Source organism: Corapipo altera, unplaced genomic scaffold, assembly GCF_003945725.1.
Source record: "Corapipo altera isolate COAL_440 unplaced genomic scaffold, ASM394572v1 96, whole genome shotgun sequence".
Lineage (NCBI taxonomy): Eukaryota > Metazoa > Chordata > Aves > Passeriformes > Pipridae > Corapipo > Corapipo altera.
The window spans coordinates 195,013-210,301 of NW_020884962.1; the positions used below are offsets into that span (position 1 = coordinate 195,013).

General features: G+C 58.3%; 1 protein-coding gene across 1 annotated transcript in view; it reads left to right on the forward strand.

The window, feature by feature from the left end:
- Positions 1-15,289, forward strand: part of ZBTB7A (zinc finger and BTB domain containing 7A) — a 32,683-nt gene that overhangs the window by 2,038 nt on the left and 15,356 nt on the right. The window contains exon 2 of the mRNA XM_027664200.1: positions 10,383-11,587. Within this exon, the coding sequence (XP_027520001.1) occupies positions 10,398-11,587 (1,190 nt within the window). The 5' untranslated portion in view covers positions 10,383-10,397. The remainder of the gene's footprint in view (positions 1-10,382; positions 11,588-15,289) is intronic.

Sequence of the window (15,289 nt, forward strand, 5' to 3'; positions counted from 1 at the left end):
CTCGGAGCAGAGGTGGGTTTGGAGCAGGGATTGAGGGTCTCTGGGCATCTCTCAGCCTCCTCAGTGGATTGTGACCTGTTTTGTCTCGGTGCAGAGAAGCCCCTGTGGGTGCCAGTGCCAGCACAGAGACCTCTGTGCCCTGGTGGTGCCGTGGCCCTTCCCGTCAAGAATACCATTGCTGGGGGGGCTTCCCACACCCAAACACCCCCCTGCACATGCAGGGACACACGTGGACCGTGGGCCTGGGACTCCCCAAGCTCGAAATAAGGCACATTCCTGCTGGATTAAACACGGGCTCTGATGACAAAGGAGAAAATTGGCGAGGAGGTCTCCGGGTGGAGGAACCAGTTCGGGGGAGCCTTGCAACACAAGAGGAGTTTCTGTGCGTCCTGTCAGCGGGGTGAGGGTTCCCTGCTGCTCCCTGGGGTGGTGGCAGGTCAGGAAGGTCCGTGCCTGGTTGGGATCTGGGCTGTTTGGCCCCGTGGCCGTCGGGCTCCACGTCCTGCTTTTTGCCGGCGGTCGACGCGGCGGCGCAAACCCAAGTTCCCCGTGTGAGCCGTGCCCTGGAAGGAAACCCCATCCCAGTCACAGACATCCCAGGGAGCTGTGGGGTCACAGAGTGTGATGTTTGGTCATTCCTCACCTGCTTGGATTGTGGAATGGATTCCAGCAGCCTCGGAGAGGGAGCCGTGCCGTGACTCCGTTGGGTTGCATGGAAAACCTTGTCCTGGGAGAGTCTTTTCCCCCCTTCCCAGACCTTTGGGATGGGTTGGAGTGAGCCCTGTGCTCTGCAGCAGGTGGCTTTCCCTGGCTGGTTGTGGTTTGATTCCCTGGGAGAGCAGCAGGAATGGTCTCAGTGTCGTGGGTGTGCTCAGAGGTCAGAGTTTGGATGGACAGACGGAGCTGAGCAGGGAAGGCAGGGAGAGAAAAGGGGCTGGGAGGGCTGGAGGGTCCCTCAGTGGGTGGGTTTGGGGTTGAAGGTGGTGAGTGTGAGCTCATTCCTGGTTCTTGCACTGCCCATGCCACTGGAAGAATTCCACAGGCAGCTTGTCCTCCCCTCCCCTGAGCCAACCTGTGGAAAACACTGGAATTGGAGCAGTTTTGGGAAAAAAAGAGTGACAAGCCCTTTTTCTTCCTGGTGGCTCTGTAGCAGCATCCCTAAAAATTCCCTGTGGCACGATGAGGAATGCCAGACATCCAGGGTAGTCACCATCTCCCTGCTCCATCGTGGTCACACCATCCCTTCCTGCTGCTGCCAGTGGGATTTGGGAGCCCCATTCCAGTGGCTCTGGTTGGCACAAGTGGTCACTGTCACCACCAAGGTGTCCTGGTGAAGTTCTCCTTCTCTCTGAAGGGCTGGAAGGGGAGGGGGAGCAGCTTGGAATACTGAGAAGATCATAAATGGGATGAGGAGTAACATTTAAATGGATCCTTTGGGAATGCCTTCAGCCCCCTCCCATGGTTTGCCTCGGCTCACAGGGAGAATTCCAGCTGAATTCCCGCCAAAACCTGTCTGTCCAGGAGCTGCTGGGCACTGGGTCACCTTGAGGAGAGGCTTGGTGTTCCCTCACAGTCCTGATCCTTGGATGAGACGACACCACAGGCCGTGGGTTTGGGGCTTCATCACCCAAATCCTTCCCCCAGCTGTCCCAACCCAATTTCGATCCTCTGCCAAATAGATGGGCCCTGGGCAGGCTCCTGTGAGTGAGCACAGGATGCAGCCATTCCCCAGTGAGGAAATGGCTGGATGGGAGCTGGGAATTGCTGGGAAGGACTGGGAAGGGCTGACCTTGCTCTGCACATCGACCCCTTGGACCAACTCAGGGCCAGGAGAACAGAGCACCGCGGGCAAAGCCGTGTCCTGGCACTGCCCCTCCCTCCGAGCCTCTGCAACTGGGATGGTTGTTATTATTCCTTTATTAATATGAAGGAGAATAAAGGTGATTTAAGTTCCTGGGATGCCTGTTGAGTGTCTTGGGGTGCTCAGTTCCAGCTCTCCATCCGGATTTCACCGGGAGCAATCGCTCTTCCTACCAGAGTTCCCTTGGCAGCAGTTGCAGGATGTGGGATTCTCCTTCCCTGTGCTGTGAGATCTTCGTCTGTCCTGCCCTGGCCAAGTGTCCCCAAGTGTATCAGGTGGACAATAAATCAGTGTCCTGTCAATAAGTGGTTTGTGAAGGGTTTGGCTCTTCTCTTTGCAAGGGCCTGGAGTGACAGGGCAAGGGAGAATGGCTTCAAACTGAGAGAGGGGAAGTTTAGATGGGATATTGGGAGGGAATTCTTGGCTGGGAGGGTGGGGAGGCCCTGGCACAGGTTGGGCAGAGAAGCTGTGGCTGCCCCATCCCTGGAAGTGTCCAAGGCCAGGTTGGAGAAGAGAAGGCTCCAGGGGGAGCTTAGAGCTCCTTCCAGGGTCTAAAGGGGCTCCAGGAGAGCTGGAGAGAGACTTGGGACAAGGGCTGGAAGGACAGGACACAGGGAATGGCTTCAAAGTGAAAGAGGGGGAATTTAAAAGGGATATTGGGAAGGAATTCTTGACTGGGAGAGTGAGGAGGCCTTGGCACAGGTTGGGCAGAGAAGCTGTAGCTGCCCCATCCCTGGAAGTGTCCAAGGCCAGCTTGGACCAACCTGGGATAGTGGGAGGTGTCCCTGCCCGTGTCAGGGGGGTGGACCTGGATGATCTTTAAGCCCCTTCCAACCCAACCCATCAGTGATTCCAGCAGCAGGGATATGTTGCTCCGTGCTGCAGGATCAGTGCTGGGTGTATCCAGGGGGTAGATTTTGGGGTAGATTCCCTTTTCCTCAAAGCAGCTGCTGGGTGGGAAACAGTCCCAGAACAGGAGTCGATGAACTCCGTGCTGGAGCTTCCTGTGCTTCCCATATTCCTGCCCATATTTGCAGGCAGGAGGAGGGAGAGGCAAACCTCCCTGGCAGGTTGGACCTGGCAGGGGCAGGAAAGCCCCGACTGTTTTGGTTACCTGATAGTGCCACGAGTCCGTCGGGTTGGGCTGAAATGGGGGGTGGAGGAGACGCCGTCCCACGGCTCCACGTTGAATTTGGGACACTGAACCATCCCAGGATGGTTGGGTGGGAAGGGATCTTAAAGCCCATCCAGTGCCACCCCCTGCCACGGGCAGGGACAGTTTCCACTAGCCCAGGTTGCTCCAACCCGGCCTTGGACACTTCCAGGGATGGGGCAGCCACAGCTTCTCTCTGGGAATTCCATCCCAGCCCCTCCCCACCCTCACAGCCAGGAATTCCATCCCAGTATCCCATCTAAGCCTCCCTCTGGCAGGAGGAAACCATTCCCCCTTTTCTTGTCCTTTCATCCCTTTTTCCAAGTCCCTCTCCAGCTCTCCTGGAGCCCCTTTATGCCCTGGAAGGGGCTCCAAGGTCTCTCTGGATCCTTCCCTTCTCCAACCCGGCCTTGGACACTTTCAGGGATGGGGCAGCCACAGCTTCTCTGCCCAACCTGTGCCAGGGCCTCCCCACCCTCCCAGGCAGGAATTCCTTCCCAATATCCCTTTTAAATTTCCCCTCTTTCAGTTTGAAGCCATTCCCTGTGTCCTGTCCCTCCATCCCTTTTCCCAAGTCCCTCTCCAGCTCTCCTGGAGCCCCTTTAGGCCCTGGAAGGGGCTCCAAGGTCTCCCTGGAGCCCTTCCAGCAGCACTCCAGTATCCAAAGGGGTCTGCAAGAAGTGGGATACTCCAATCTTGGGAAGGACCAGGACAAACCAACCCCCCCTCTGGAGCAGTGCTTTGGTGTGGGGGTGACCCTGAACCCCCCTGCTGTGCTCACACTCATTCCCAAGCTGAGCCTTCATGTCCCAAATCCACAGCAATTCCAGCTGTGGTCACTTTTTCCCTGTTTGAGAGCTGAAGAAAGGAGATGGAGGGGCTGGAAAACAGAGCTGGATTGTCCAGAGCAGCCCAGAGATATTTGCAGGATGCTGGTTGTGCTCTGATCTCTTCACTTCAAGAGCTGCATGATCTTGGTCATGTTACCCCAGATGGGATGTCCAGTCAGGATAGAAAAAGGCTGGAATTCACCCTTTGCCAGGGGTGGCACAGCACCAAAGTTACCTGCTCAGCACCAAAAGTTTCTTCTGTCGCATTCCAGAAAATTTAGATTTATTTCAATCGATTTATTTAAATCTAAATTTTATTAGATTTATTATTTAATAAGAAAAAAATAAAAATCAGTGGGCTTTTATTTTCTCCTAATTCCTATTTTCTCCTATTTCCTATCTTCTCTTATTTCCTATTTTCTCCTTATTCCTATCTTCTCTTAATTCCTATCTTCTATTAATTCCTATCTTCTCCTAATTCCTATTTTCTCCTAATTTCCCCCGATTTTTTTTTTCCCAATGCAGTTTCCCTCCTGTCAAAGTTCAGAGTCTTAGGAACATCCACCTGTTTTCCAGGTCCACATAATTTGGGATAGCTGGGCCCTAAACCTCCGGCAGCACATTCCTGGGGGAGAGCCAGTTGGATTTTCACGTGGAATAGTGACTTCTCTCGAGCAGGCAAAAAACCACCCTCCTTCATTTCCTGCTGCCTCCCATCTTCCCACCTCTCCTGCTGCTCCGTGCTAGGTGTGTTTCCCGAGGCCTCTGCATAGTTTTGGGTGGATCCTGGGCAGAGGAAGGACCTGCTCGGGCTTGTCCCGGGGATGTTGCAGAGCTTGGTGTCAGCAGAGATGGTGCCTCGTGCTCCCAGAGTGGCCAGGGAGCCGATTTATCCAAAGGGATCCAGGCTTTCAGATGTATCTGGGAGAAGGGAAAGTGGGACTGGGATGGTCTCTCCTTAAATTGGTGTTGTGTGAGCTGGAATTGGGGTGAGCTGTTGGTAGGGAATAAATTCCTGTTCCTCCAGTGGGTGGGGATCATGTTCAGGCCTTGGGCAGCAAAGCACCAACTTTATTTTTTATTTATTTATTGATTTATTTATATTTTATTTATTTTAATAGTTCTTTCCCGGTGCTGCTGCAGGGGCTGCCCTGCCTGGGTCACGTGTTTTTCCTCCAGGGAATCCCAGAGAACTTGGGATCTCCTTCCTTGGGCACCTCGAGCTGCAAGAGGCCGAATATCCCAGAATCCCAGGATGGTTTGGGTTGGAAGGACCTTAAAGCCCATCCAGTGCCACCCCCTGCCACGGGCAGGGACACCTCCCACTGTCCCAGGTTGCTCCAACCTGGCCTTGGACACTTCCAGGGATGGGGCAGCCACAGCTTCTCTGGGAATTCTATCCCAGGTTGCTCCAACCTGTCCTTGGACGCTCCCAGGGATGGGGCAGCCACAGCTTCTCTGGGAATTCCATCCCAGCCCCTCCCCACCCTCACAGCCAAGAATTCCATCCCAGTATCCCATCTAACCCTCCCTCTGGCACTGGGAAGCCATTCCCCTTGTCCTGTCCCTCCATCCCTTGCCCCAAGACCCTCTCCAGCTCTCCTGGAGCCCCTTTAGACCCTGGAAGGGGCTCTGAGGTCTCCCTGGATCCTTCCCTTCTCCAGGTGAACCCCCCCAGCTCTCCCAGCCTGGCTCCAGAGCAGAGGGGCTCCAGCCCTTGGAGCATCTCCGTGGCCTCCTCTGGACTCATTCCAGCAGCTCCACATCCTTTGGATGCTGGTGACCCCCAGTCCCTCTCCATCATTCTCACAGGCTCAATATCCACGTGCTTTCCACACAACCAATCCCAGGAAACCTTGTAGGGTCCCCTAAATCCGTTTTGCCTCGTGCTCCACAGGGAAGGTGATGCTGATTTTCCCTTCCTGCCCCGAGCAGGTGCGAGCTGTTGCTCAAGTTCTCACCTGTCTGCTGCAGTGGGCGGCACCTCTGCCTTTGGAAAACTTTTTTGGGATCTTTTCCGGGTAAGACCGCGGAGAAAACGTTGGCTCTTCCCGGCTCTCGAGGTGTGACTGAGCTCTCCAGCTCTCCCACCCAAACCCTTCGTTTTTCCAAGCCCTGAGCTGCTCAGTGTCCCTCTAAAATTTTCAACTCAAAGAAGCAAAAGGAGGGGAAGAAAAAAAAAAAACCTCACAGAGGTTTTACATGGAAAACTGGTAATTAAGAGGTGTTTTGTCAGCGCTTCTGGTCCTGATCCCATCTTAATGTGGTCGCCTCATTTGAATGTAAATGTCCAAAATTCCAGAGCTCCTGGAGGAAAGGGACTGGGAGGTGAGGAGGAGTTTTGGGGAGTGCTGCTCCTCTGCAGTCTGGAAGGAGCCGGTGGATGAGTTGGGTTGAAGGAGAGAAAATGAACGTTTCAGTGGTGAGGGCTGTGTTCATTTGTGGGCCCATCATGGCAAGAAGGACTTTGAGGGGCTGGAGTGTTTCCAGAGAAGGGAACAGAGCTGGAGAAGGGGCTGGAGAACTCCTGAGGGATCTGGGGAAGGCTCAGCCTGGAGAAAAGGAGGCTCAGGGGGGACCTTCTGGCTCTGTAACTCCCTGACAGGAGGGGGGAGCCAGAGGGGTTGGGCTCTGCTCCCAGGGAACAACAGGACAAGAGGGAATGTTGTGCCAGGGAGGTTCAGGTTGGACATCAGGAGGAATTTCTTCCTGGAAAGGTCAGTCAGGTGTTGGCAGGGGGTGCCCAGGGAGGTTTGGAGTCCTCATCCCTGGAGGTGTCCAAGGAACCCCTGGATATGACCTTCAGTGCTCTGGGTTGGGGAACAAGGTGGGGATGGGTCACAGCTTGGACTCCATGATCCTGGAGGTCTTTTCCAACCTCAGTGATCCTGGGATTCTGTTTTGGTGCTGAGGAGCAGCATCAGACGGGGGTCGGTGCTGGTGGGAAATCAGCGGCTCAGGGAGGCGGAGGAGCTTCCCTTGCTCCTGCAGCGTTCAGCACCCAATCCAAAGCAGATCTTCCCGCCTGGAATGGGGGCTGTGTGTGTGCTGGACTGACCTGTGGAGCTGGAACAGCCCGAGCTCCGTTGTGTTGGGGTTTGGGAAGCTCAGAGCAGGGCTGGGGCTGCGGGTGGTGTCGCGCCAGGTCCGTAAATCAGCTCCATGAATCCCTCGGAGGGCTCCGGGCTCGTGACAAACCCTCTTTCACACGGGGCTGTATTTTAAGTTGACGGTTTCCCCCCTCGGTTGGATGCGAGGGCCGTTCCCAACCTTCTCCCAGGCAGCTGCTCTGGGGTGAAATGTGGCATCTTGGAGCCCTGCAGAGCCACCCAGTCTGGGACAGCGCCGTTGGAGCTCCTCGGGAGCGGTCGGAGCGGGCAGGGAGAGAATGGAGCTGCCTGGGAAATTTAGGTCAGTAGTTGAAGCTCCCCCTTGGTGGCCCATTCAGACCTTTTCCTTGCCAAGGAGGGGACGAGCTGGTGGCTGCGCCAGCGGCTTTTGTCACTTGTCACCTGGCCCTCAGGGGCTTTTCCAAGTGGATTTCACCCATCCCGACGGGATGTCGAGCCCCGTGGCTCCTGCTGGGAGCAGACAGTGGATTTGGGGCTTTTAGGGATGGAAACATAAGGTGGAAGACCCCAAAAAAGCTCCAGGTCCATAAGGTGGAAGACTCCATCTCCCATTAGTAATTCCCAGGTTCTGACAATCCGGCTGTTCAGCCCCTTGGAAAGGGAACAAGGTGGGATTTTAAGGGCTCTGGATGTGGCTGGAGCATCCCAGGCCCCAAATCCATTCCTGGGGGGCTCGGAACAGCCCGTTTGCCCCCCGACGTCCTCGGCCACCGCGGCCGAGGGACACAAAGGGCGTGTTGTGCGAGGAGAATGAGGGGAGAAATTGGACAACTCTCCAAGCCAGCCCTCGGCAGTCTCATGACCCTGCAGCCGTTCCCACACTGTCCAGCCGATTATCCCGGCCCCCAGGCTGGGGAGGGGTGACCTTCCCTGGATGTCCTGGCGGCTCCCAAAGGCCCCTGGGTCCCCCGGAGCCGGGATCCGCACCGACGGAGCGCGGCCGCCCAGGGAGCGTGGCCTGAAGCTTCCAAATGCTTCCCGGGAGAGGGAGGGGGGGAAATCCTTTGTAAAGCATCTCATGGAGAAGGGAAGGGGAGGGAGGAGGGTTTAATGTCATTTTTAGGGGCTGGGAGGTGTTGGATCTGCTTTTCCCGGGAGTGCTGTGTGGTGGCTCCGAGCGGGGGGGTTTTCGGGAGCTCTGGGGCTGAGGCAGCACAAACCTCCCCTGGAAGCTCAGGAGGCAGGAGGGGTCCCTCTGATCCCCTGGGGATTCTGGGATGAGGTGACCTTGCCCAAGGTCACACCTGGAGCCCGAATTCGGAGCTGTCCTGCACTTGGAAACAGCCTTTCCCTCCCTGCCAGAACCGGGATTTAAAAATCCCTGAAATTAAGGGCTCAGAGGTCAAATCCTGGAAGCCCAGGAGGCAGCTCTGGAGTCGATCCCTTGCTCCAGGTGCCTCAGGAAGCCACTTTTGGTGCTTGGTCGTGGTGGCAGGACTTGTACCTGCCCTGCACATCCAGCCCAGCTCCCCTGGATCCTCCCTCTTCCTCACCCCCATCCCATTCCTGTTGGGAGCAGAACCCCTGGCTGTTGTCGAATATCCAGGGATCTCTTCCTGCTCCGTGTGTTCCTCAGCCTCAGCCCCGCCTCCCTCCCGCCTTTTCTTTGTAGAAAACAGGAAGGTGCAGCAAATAAATTTATTTGCTGGGATTAAGGAAACTTTTGAAAAAAAGAAGTAAATATGGAAAACTACCGAGTGGGAGGGGGGTGGGTGGGGGAAGCTGGAGTTGTGCAACCCAATCTTCTGCTCCGTGCTAGAACCCGGTGCTGGGAGTTGCTTCCTGGATAAATGACTCCTGTTCTGGATCTGTCCTGACTCATCCACATCCCCCCTGTCCTGTGGGACAGGCCACGTCCTGCTGTGCCTCAGTTTCCCTGAAAACCCGGAGACTGGGGGCTTGGATACTCCAGGCTTTTGTGCCAGGCTGGTTTGGGACCCGATTTGTGCATGGAATTCTTGGCTTCTGATGATCCCAGTGCTTGGGGGGGGCAGCAGGGGGGGATATGTTGGTTTATGGGCTGCTGCAAGGAGCACGTGGATTTGCTGCTGGAGATGGAGAGGTGGGAAATGTTATCCCTGATTTTTGAGATCATGGGAGAATTAGGGGCTCGTTCAGGCTGGCAGTGAACCCACATTTGGCCCCAGTGCCCCTCTCCTGGCAAAGGGAATCCCTTCCCAACAGAGCTGCCTGCTTCCCTCTGGGTTTTCCAGTTCTTTGGAGTCGAGTGGATCAGTCAGGAGTGACTTTATTTCTCTTGTCCTTTGGGAGGAACAGCTGCTTCTGGTGAAACCTTCCGAGATCTGGGCCTGGTGCTGGCACTGGGTGATCCCAAAGTCCTCCCTTTTCTCCTGTTCCCAGGAAGGTGCAGCAGATGGAGGTCCAAGGTTTCATCTCCACCACCCACAGCAGCAGTTTGGGGTGGTTGCTGTTCCCCTCTCCCTGTCCCCAGGGGCTGCTGGGCCCTTCCCAAAGGATACTCCCTGCCTGCATCTCTCCAGGTGTATCCCAGGGATGAGCAGTGGGAATGGTGTTCCCAGTGCTGACATCACTCTGTCAGCAGTTCTGCTGGGCTGGGTGAGCAGGGGGATTTTTCCAGTAGGACTGGGGTTGGGAAATGCTCCCAGAGGTGGGCTGGGATGCCCTGACAAGGCTCAGCCTGCTGGATCCTGGTGCCGGGTGCACCTCCAGGTGCTTCCTGGCCACATGATCCCTGCTCCTTGCCAAGCCTTGCTGGCCCTGGCCTGGTGTTAATTCAGCTCTTCTGCCACTTGAGAGCTCCTGGGCTCTGCTTCTCCTCCTCCCTCCAGGAGTGAAGGTAAGCACAGGCCCATCCTTACCTGGGGAGGAGGAAGCCAGGCAGGATGGCAGGCTCAGGGACATGGAGAGGGCCTGGGCACATGGAGAGGTCCAGGGGCATGGAAATGCTCAGGGCACATGGAGAGGTTCAGGGGATATGGAAAGGTCTAGGGCACAGGGAGAGGTCCAGGGGATATGGAACTGCTCAGGGCACATGGAGAGGTCCAGGGGCATGGAGAGGTCTAGGAGATATGGAGATGTCCAAGGAACATGGAGAGATCTCAGGGACATGGAGATGTCCAGGGAATGTGGAGAGATTGAGGGGACACAGAGAGGTCCTGGGAACATGGAGAGGCCTAGGGGATATGGAAAGGTCTAGGGCACATGGAGAGGTCCAGGGAACATGGAGAGATCTCGGGGACATGGAGGTGTCCAGGGAACACAGAGAGGTCCAGGGAACACAGAGAGGTCCGGGGAACACGGAGAGGTCCCAGGGACATGGAGAGGGACACACATGGCCGGCGCTGCCGGGCACGTTCCTCGGGAGTTCTCCCACGGGTGTGATGCCTCCCAGCCGTGACTCACCGCCCTCCCCTCCTTCTCCGCAGCCTTTTGCGTGGAAGATGGCGGGTGGCGTGGACGGCCCCATAGGGATCCCGTTCCCGGATCACAGCAGCGACATCCTGAGCAGCCTGAACGAGCAGAGAAACAACGGGCTGCTGTGCGACGTGGTCATCCTGGTGGAAGGCCAGGAGTTCCCCACCCACCGCTCCGTCCTGGCGGCGTGCAGCCAGTACTTCAAGAAGCTCTTCACCTCAGGGTTAGTGGTGGACCAGCAAAACGTGTATGAGATAGACTTTGTGAGTGCGGACGCCCTGTCGGCGCTGCTGGAGTTCGCCTACACCGCGACCCTCACTGTCAGCACTTCGAACGTCAACGACATCCTCAACGCGGCCACTCTGCTGGAGATCCCGGCCGTCAGGGATGTCTGCACGGATCTCCTGGACAGGAAGATTCTGGCCAAAAATGACCAGATGGATACAGTAGATCAAATTGATCAGAGGAACCATCTCAGAGCAAAAGAGTACCTGGAGTTCTTCCAGAGCAACCCCGTCAACGGCCACCAAGGCAGCTTTCCGTGGACCAACCCAGAGTTGAGAGACCTTCAGAGACTGAACTTCCGAGGCCAAGAGGAGGAGGAGGAGTCGAACTGCAACGGTCTGGACTTCTACTCGCAGGCCACCCCAACCGAAAGACCAAAGGCAAGTGACTGTGACCCTGACAGCAACCCGGCCATGTGGCTGGACCGGGAGGAGGAGGAGCCGGTCACCGCCGGCATGTTCTCACCTTCCCAGAACGGACATTACAGCAGCCGTGGCTTGGCCACGCCGGGAGAAGAGGAGGGGGGGACCCCCCGGGGGCCTCTGGACCCGCAGGAAGCCGGCGACTCGCCCGGCTTCATCCCCGCCGGGGCGGAGACGGAGGACGACGCGCGGGAGGTGGACGACTTGGCCGCCAGCGCCCTCCTGCAGCAGATGATCAACTCGGTGGGGCGGCAGCAGCTCGGGGACGACGACCGCAAGGACGACGACGGGGTCATGGATTATTACTTGAAATACTTCGGCAGTTCGAACGAGGGCGACGTCTACCCGTCCTGGTCCCAGAAGGAGAAGAAGATCAGGGCCAAAGCATTCCAGAAGTGCCCCATCTGCGAGAAGGTGATCCAGGGCGCCGGGAAGCTGCCGCGCCACATCCGCACCCACACCGGGGAGAAGCCCTACGAGTGCAACATCTGCAACGTCCGATTCACCAGGTACGGGCTGGGGGGGAAACGGGGGCTGTCCCACAAATCTGGCTCTACCCTTGGCTTGGGAGCATGGAGGGCTCTTCCACAAATCCAGCTCTTCCCTTGGCTTGGGAGCACAAGGGGCTCTCCCACAAATCCGGCTCTTCCCTTGGCTTGGGAACACAAGGGGCTCTCCCACAAATCCAGCTCTGCCCTTGACCTGGGAGCCCAGGGGACTCTCCCACAAATCTGACTCTCCCTTGCCCCTCGAGCACAGGGGACTCTCCCACAGCTCTGCCCTTGACTTGGCTCTCCCAGAAAACAGGCTTTACCCTTGCCCCTGGAGCACGGGGGGCTCTCCCACAAAACCAGCTCGGCCCTTTTCCCTCTCAGGTGAATTTATCTCTCCTGTTCCACTCATTTCCATCTTAAACACCCAAGCTGGGTAGGAAGGCCGGAGCTTTCCAGGGAGAGGAGCAGTTTGGGTGTCTGACACTCGAGATATCTCAAGGGGCCCAACCTGACAGGCAGTGCCACACCGTCCCTCTGTCCTCAACAGCCCAGCTCTGCTGGAAACCTGGCCAGAGCTGGGATTCTGAGGAGGCCAAGGGACGTGGTTGGTGGAACAGAGCTGCAGCTCTTCACCTCTGCGTGGTGGCCGAGGCCAGAGCCGTGTGGAAGTGGCTCTATGGGGTGTCCGGAGCGTCGGTGGTTGGGTTGGAAGGAGGTTGGACCCCGTGCCGTCGGTGTCCTTGGCACACCGTGCCCCCAGCAGCCCCTGGTGCAGCTCCCCGGGGGCGTTGGCTTCTAATCAGGGTTCCTGCTCCTTCCCTGGGCCACGGGAACGCCAAAGAAAGGGGATATTGTTTGGATTCCTCCGGTTCACTCCGGTCCGAGCGTCGCGACGCCGCCTCCTCTCTCCGGGCTCCGCGGCTGCCGTGGCCATGCCAGGCTGGGGGTCCCACCCTGCTCCCACCCCAGTGTCCCCCCGGCCCTGCCGAGGGGCTGCGTGGGCTGCCTGGCCCAGGAGCCTTCCTTGCCTGCTCCCTGCCTGCTCCCTGCCTGCTCCCTACCTGCCCAGCCATTCCCAGCCGTGCCAGTGCCCGCTGCTTTGCTACCAGGACCAGCCCCTCGTGCTTTTGGGGGGTCCACGGGGCTGCCCCCTGAAACTGGTGGGGCCAAACCGTGGGGCAGGAGGCCTCATCCTGCCCCTTCCCCTCGGCAGGGCCGCGCCCAGCCCACGTTGGAGAGCTGAGGAATGCAGATAATGGCGGGGGCAGGATGCCAACCCTCCCTCCCCTGCTCCCCCGGCCCTGCCACGCGGCACCTCCCTGCTCCGGGGGCCCGGGGTTCTGCTCCCACACCCCCTGCACCGAATCCAGGGGCCTGGAGTGCTCAGGAGCAGCTCAGGGATATTCAAGTGCCAGGGGGTGCCTGGCAGCTGGTGCCACTGGGAGTGGTGGCAAGGGGGAGATGGGGGGACACACAGGGATTTTTGGCAGGAGGAGGCCCGTGGGGCAGTGCCACCCCATCCCTTTTCCATCTCGCCCCCATTCCGTGGGTTTTGGATGGGGACCTGCTCCCTGCCGGCTCCTGGAAGGGCCTGGCACTGTCTCCCAGCCCCTATAAACAAGGTGCTTCCCTAAAACCCCCAATTCCAGGCAAAACACAGCCTCCTGCTTCTTCCCACTCCCGGGGTTTGGGCATGGAGAAGCCTGGATGGGGACAGGCTCGGCCTTGCTGTTCCCTGTCACATGTCCTGCCCTGAGCTTGATGTCCCCTCGATTTTATTATTTCTCACCATCCCATCAGGAAAACAAATCCCTTCCCCATTCCCTGCATCGGAGAGCCTGGAAACGGGGGAGCCAGGTGGGGACAAAACAGCCCCTGTTCCGGAACGGGGTGGGGGTGGTTTTGGGGCGAGGCAGGAGGACGAACCGGGGCTGTTCGAGCCAGGGCTGTTCGAGCCGGGTGTTCCCGGCCACCCCCTGCATTCCCACCCGTTTGTGCTCCCTGCTGCTTCCTGGTTCCTGCGCGGTCACAGGGGGAGGAGCAGCAGCGGCAGCTCCGATAAGGAAGGAAAGGCACAGAGAGAGAGAGAGAGAGAGGGGAGGAGGGGGTTTTATAACACGAAATAATTTGAATTTCCAAAGGCCAGTCTTGCTGTGCCGCTGCATCCCCTGGGGTTCCATCCAGGCCACCCCTCGGAGGTGGGCACGACCTTGGTGGGGGCTTCCATCCTTCCCTGGAGGTTTAGGGTTTTTTAGGGGCTCAACGAGGTCTGGATCAGGGTGTTCCATACAGGAGAGGAGAGAGGGATGGGGCTGGATCAAGGGCAGGGTGAAGCAAGTCCCTTGTGGGGGCAGGAGGGGCTCCTCTCTCCCTCACCATGCGCTTCGGGCCTGGGTTTTTTCCTCCAGGAAGCAGCAGTGGCAAACCTCCAGCGGCTGGCCCCGGGCCCGGCTGCTGCAACTGCCCTTCCCAGGCCTGGCTGCTGCAACTGCCCTTCCCTGGCTCCTTCTGCTCCAACTGCCCTTCCCTGGCTCCAGCAAACTGGGGCTGTGCTGGCCCTGCAGGAGCCAGCTGGACCTGGGCTGGGCAATGTGTGACCCCCCCAGCCCTGCTCAGACCCTGTCCCAGGCAATGTGTGACCCCCCCAACCCTGCTCAGACCCCCTTACCCATACCCAGCCCTGCACTGGATGATGCTCAGCCCTGTAGTGATGCTTGACCCCATCCTGGGTGATGTTCAGCTCCATATTGGATGATGCTTGACCCTTACCAGTGCTCAGCCCCTTACCAGTGCTCAGCCCCTTACCAGTGCTCAATCCCATACTGGGAGATGCTTAATCCCATACTGGGAGGTGCTCAGTCCTGTACTGGGATGTGCTCAGCCCCAGTCCCATATGATGCTTGGCCTGTCCTCATGCTCAGCCCCACACCAGGGGCTGCTTGACCCCACAGCAGTTGATTCTCAGCCCTGTACCAGTGCCCAACCCCACACCAGGCAAGGCTCAACCTCCTGCCAGGTGATGCTCAAGCCCTGCCCTGATGCTTGACCCCAAACCAGTGCCCAGCCCCACAGCAGGTGATGCCCAGCCCTGTACCAGTGCCCAACCCCACAGCAGGTGATGCTCAGCCCTGTGCCAGGCACTGCTGTGCCCACCAACCCACCCTGTGCCATCTCCACCCCACAGGCAGCCAGCCAGACCCCTGGGCTGACCCCCCATGTCCATCCAGGCCCCCCAGACCCCTGAGCTGACCCCTGTGCTCTGTGCTGTCCAGTAGCCCCCCCAGACCCCCGGGCTGATCCCCCCCACTGTCCTGTGTCCATCCAGCCTGCCCAGCACCCCCAGACTGACCCCCAATGTCCATCCAGGACCCCCAGACTGACTCCCCCTGTCCATCCATCCCCCCCAGCACCCTCGGGCTGACTCCCCTGTTCTCCCCTGTTCGCCCACCCCCCCAAACACCCCCAGACTGACTCCCCCTTGTTCCCCCTGTCCACCCACCCCCCCAACACTGCAGGGCTGACTCCTCCTGTCCATCCATCCCCCCAAAACCCCCAGACTGACTCTCCCCTGTCCATCCATCCCCCCCAACACCCCTGGGCTGTTTCCCCCTCTCTCCCCTGTCCATCCATCCCCCCAACGCCCCCAGACTGACTCCCCCTGTCCATCCATCCCCCCTGTCCATCCATCCCCCCTGTCCATCCATCCCCTCCAACACC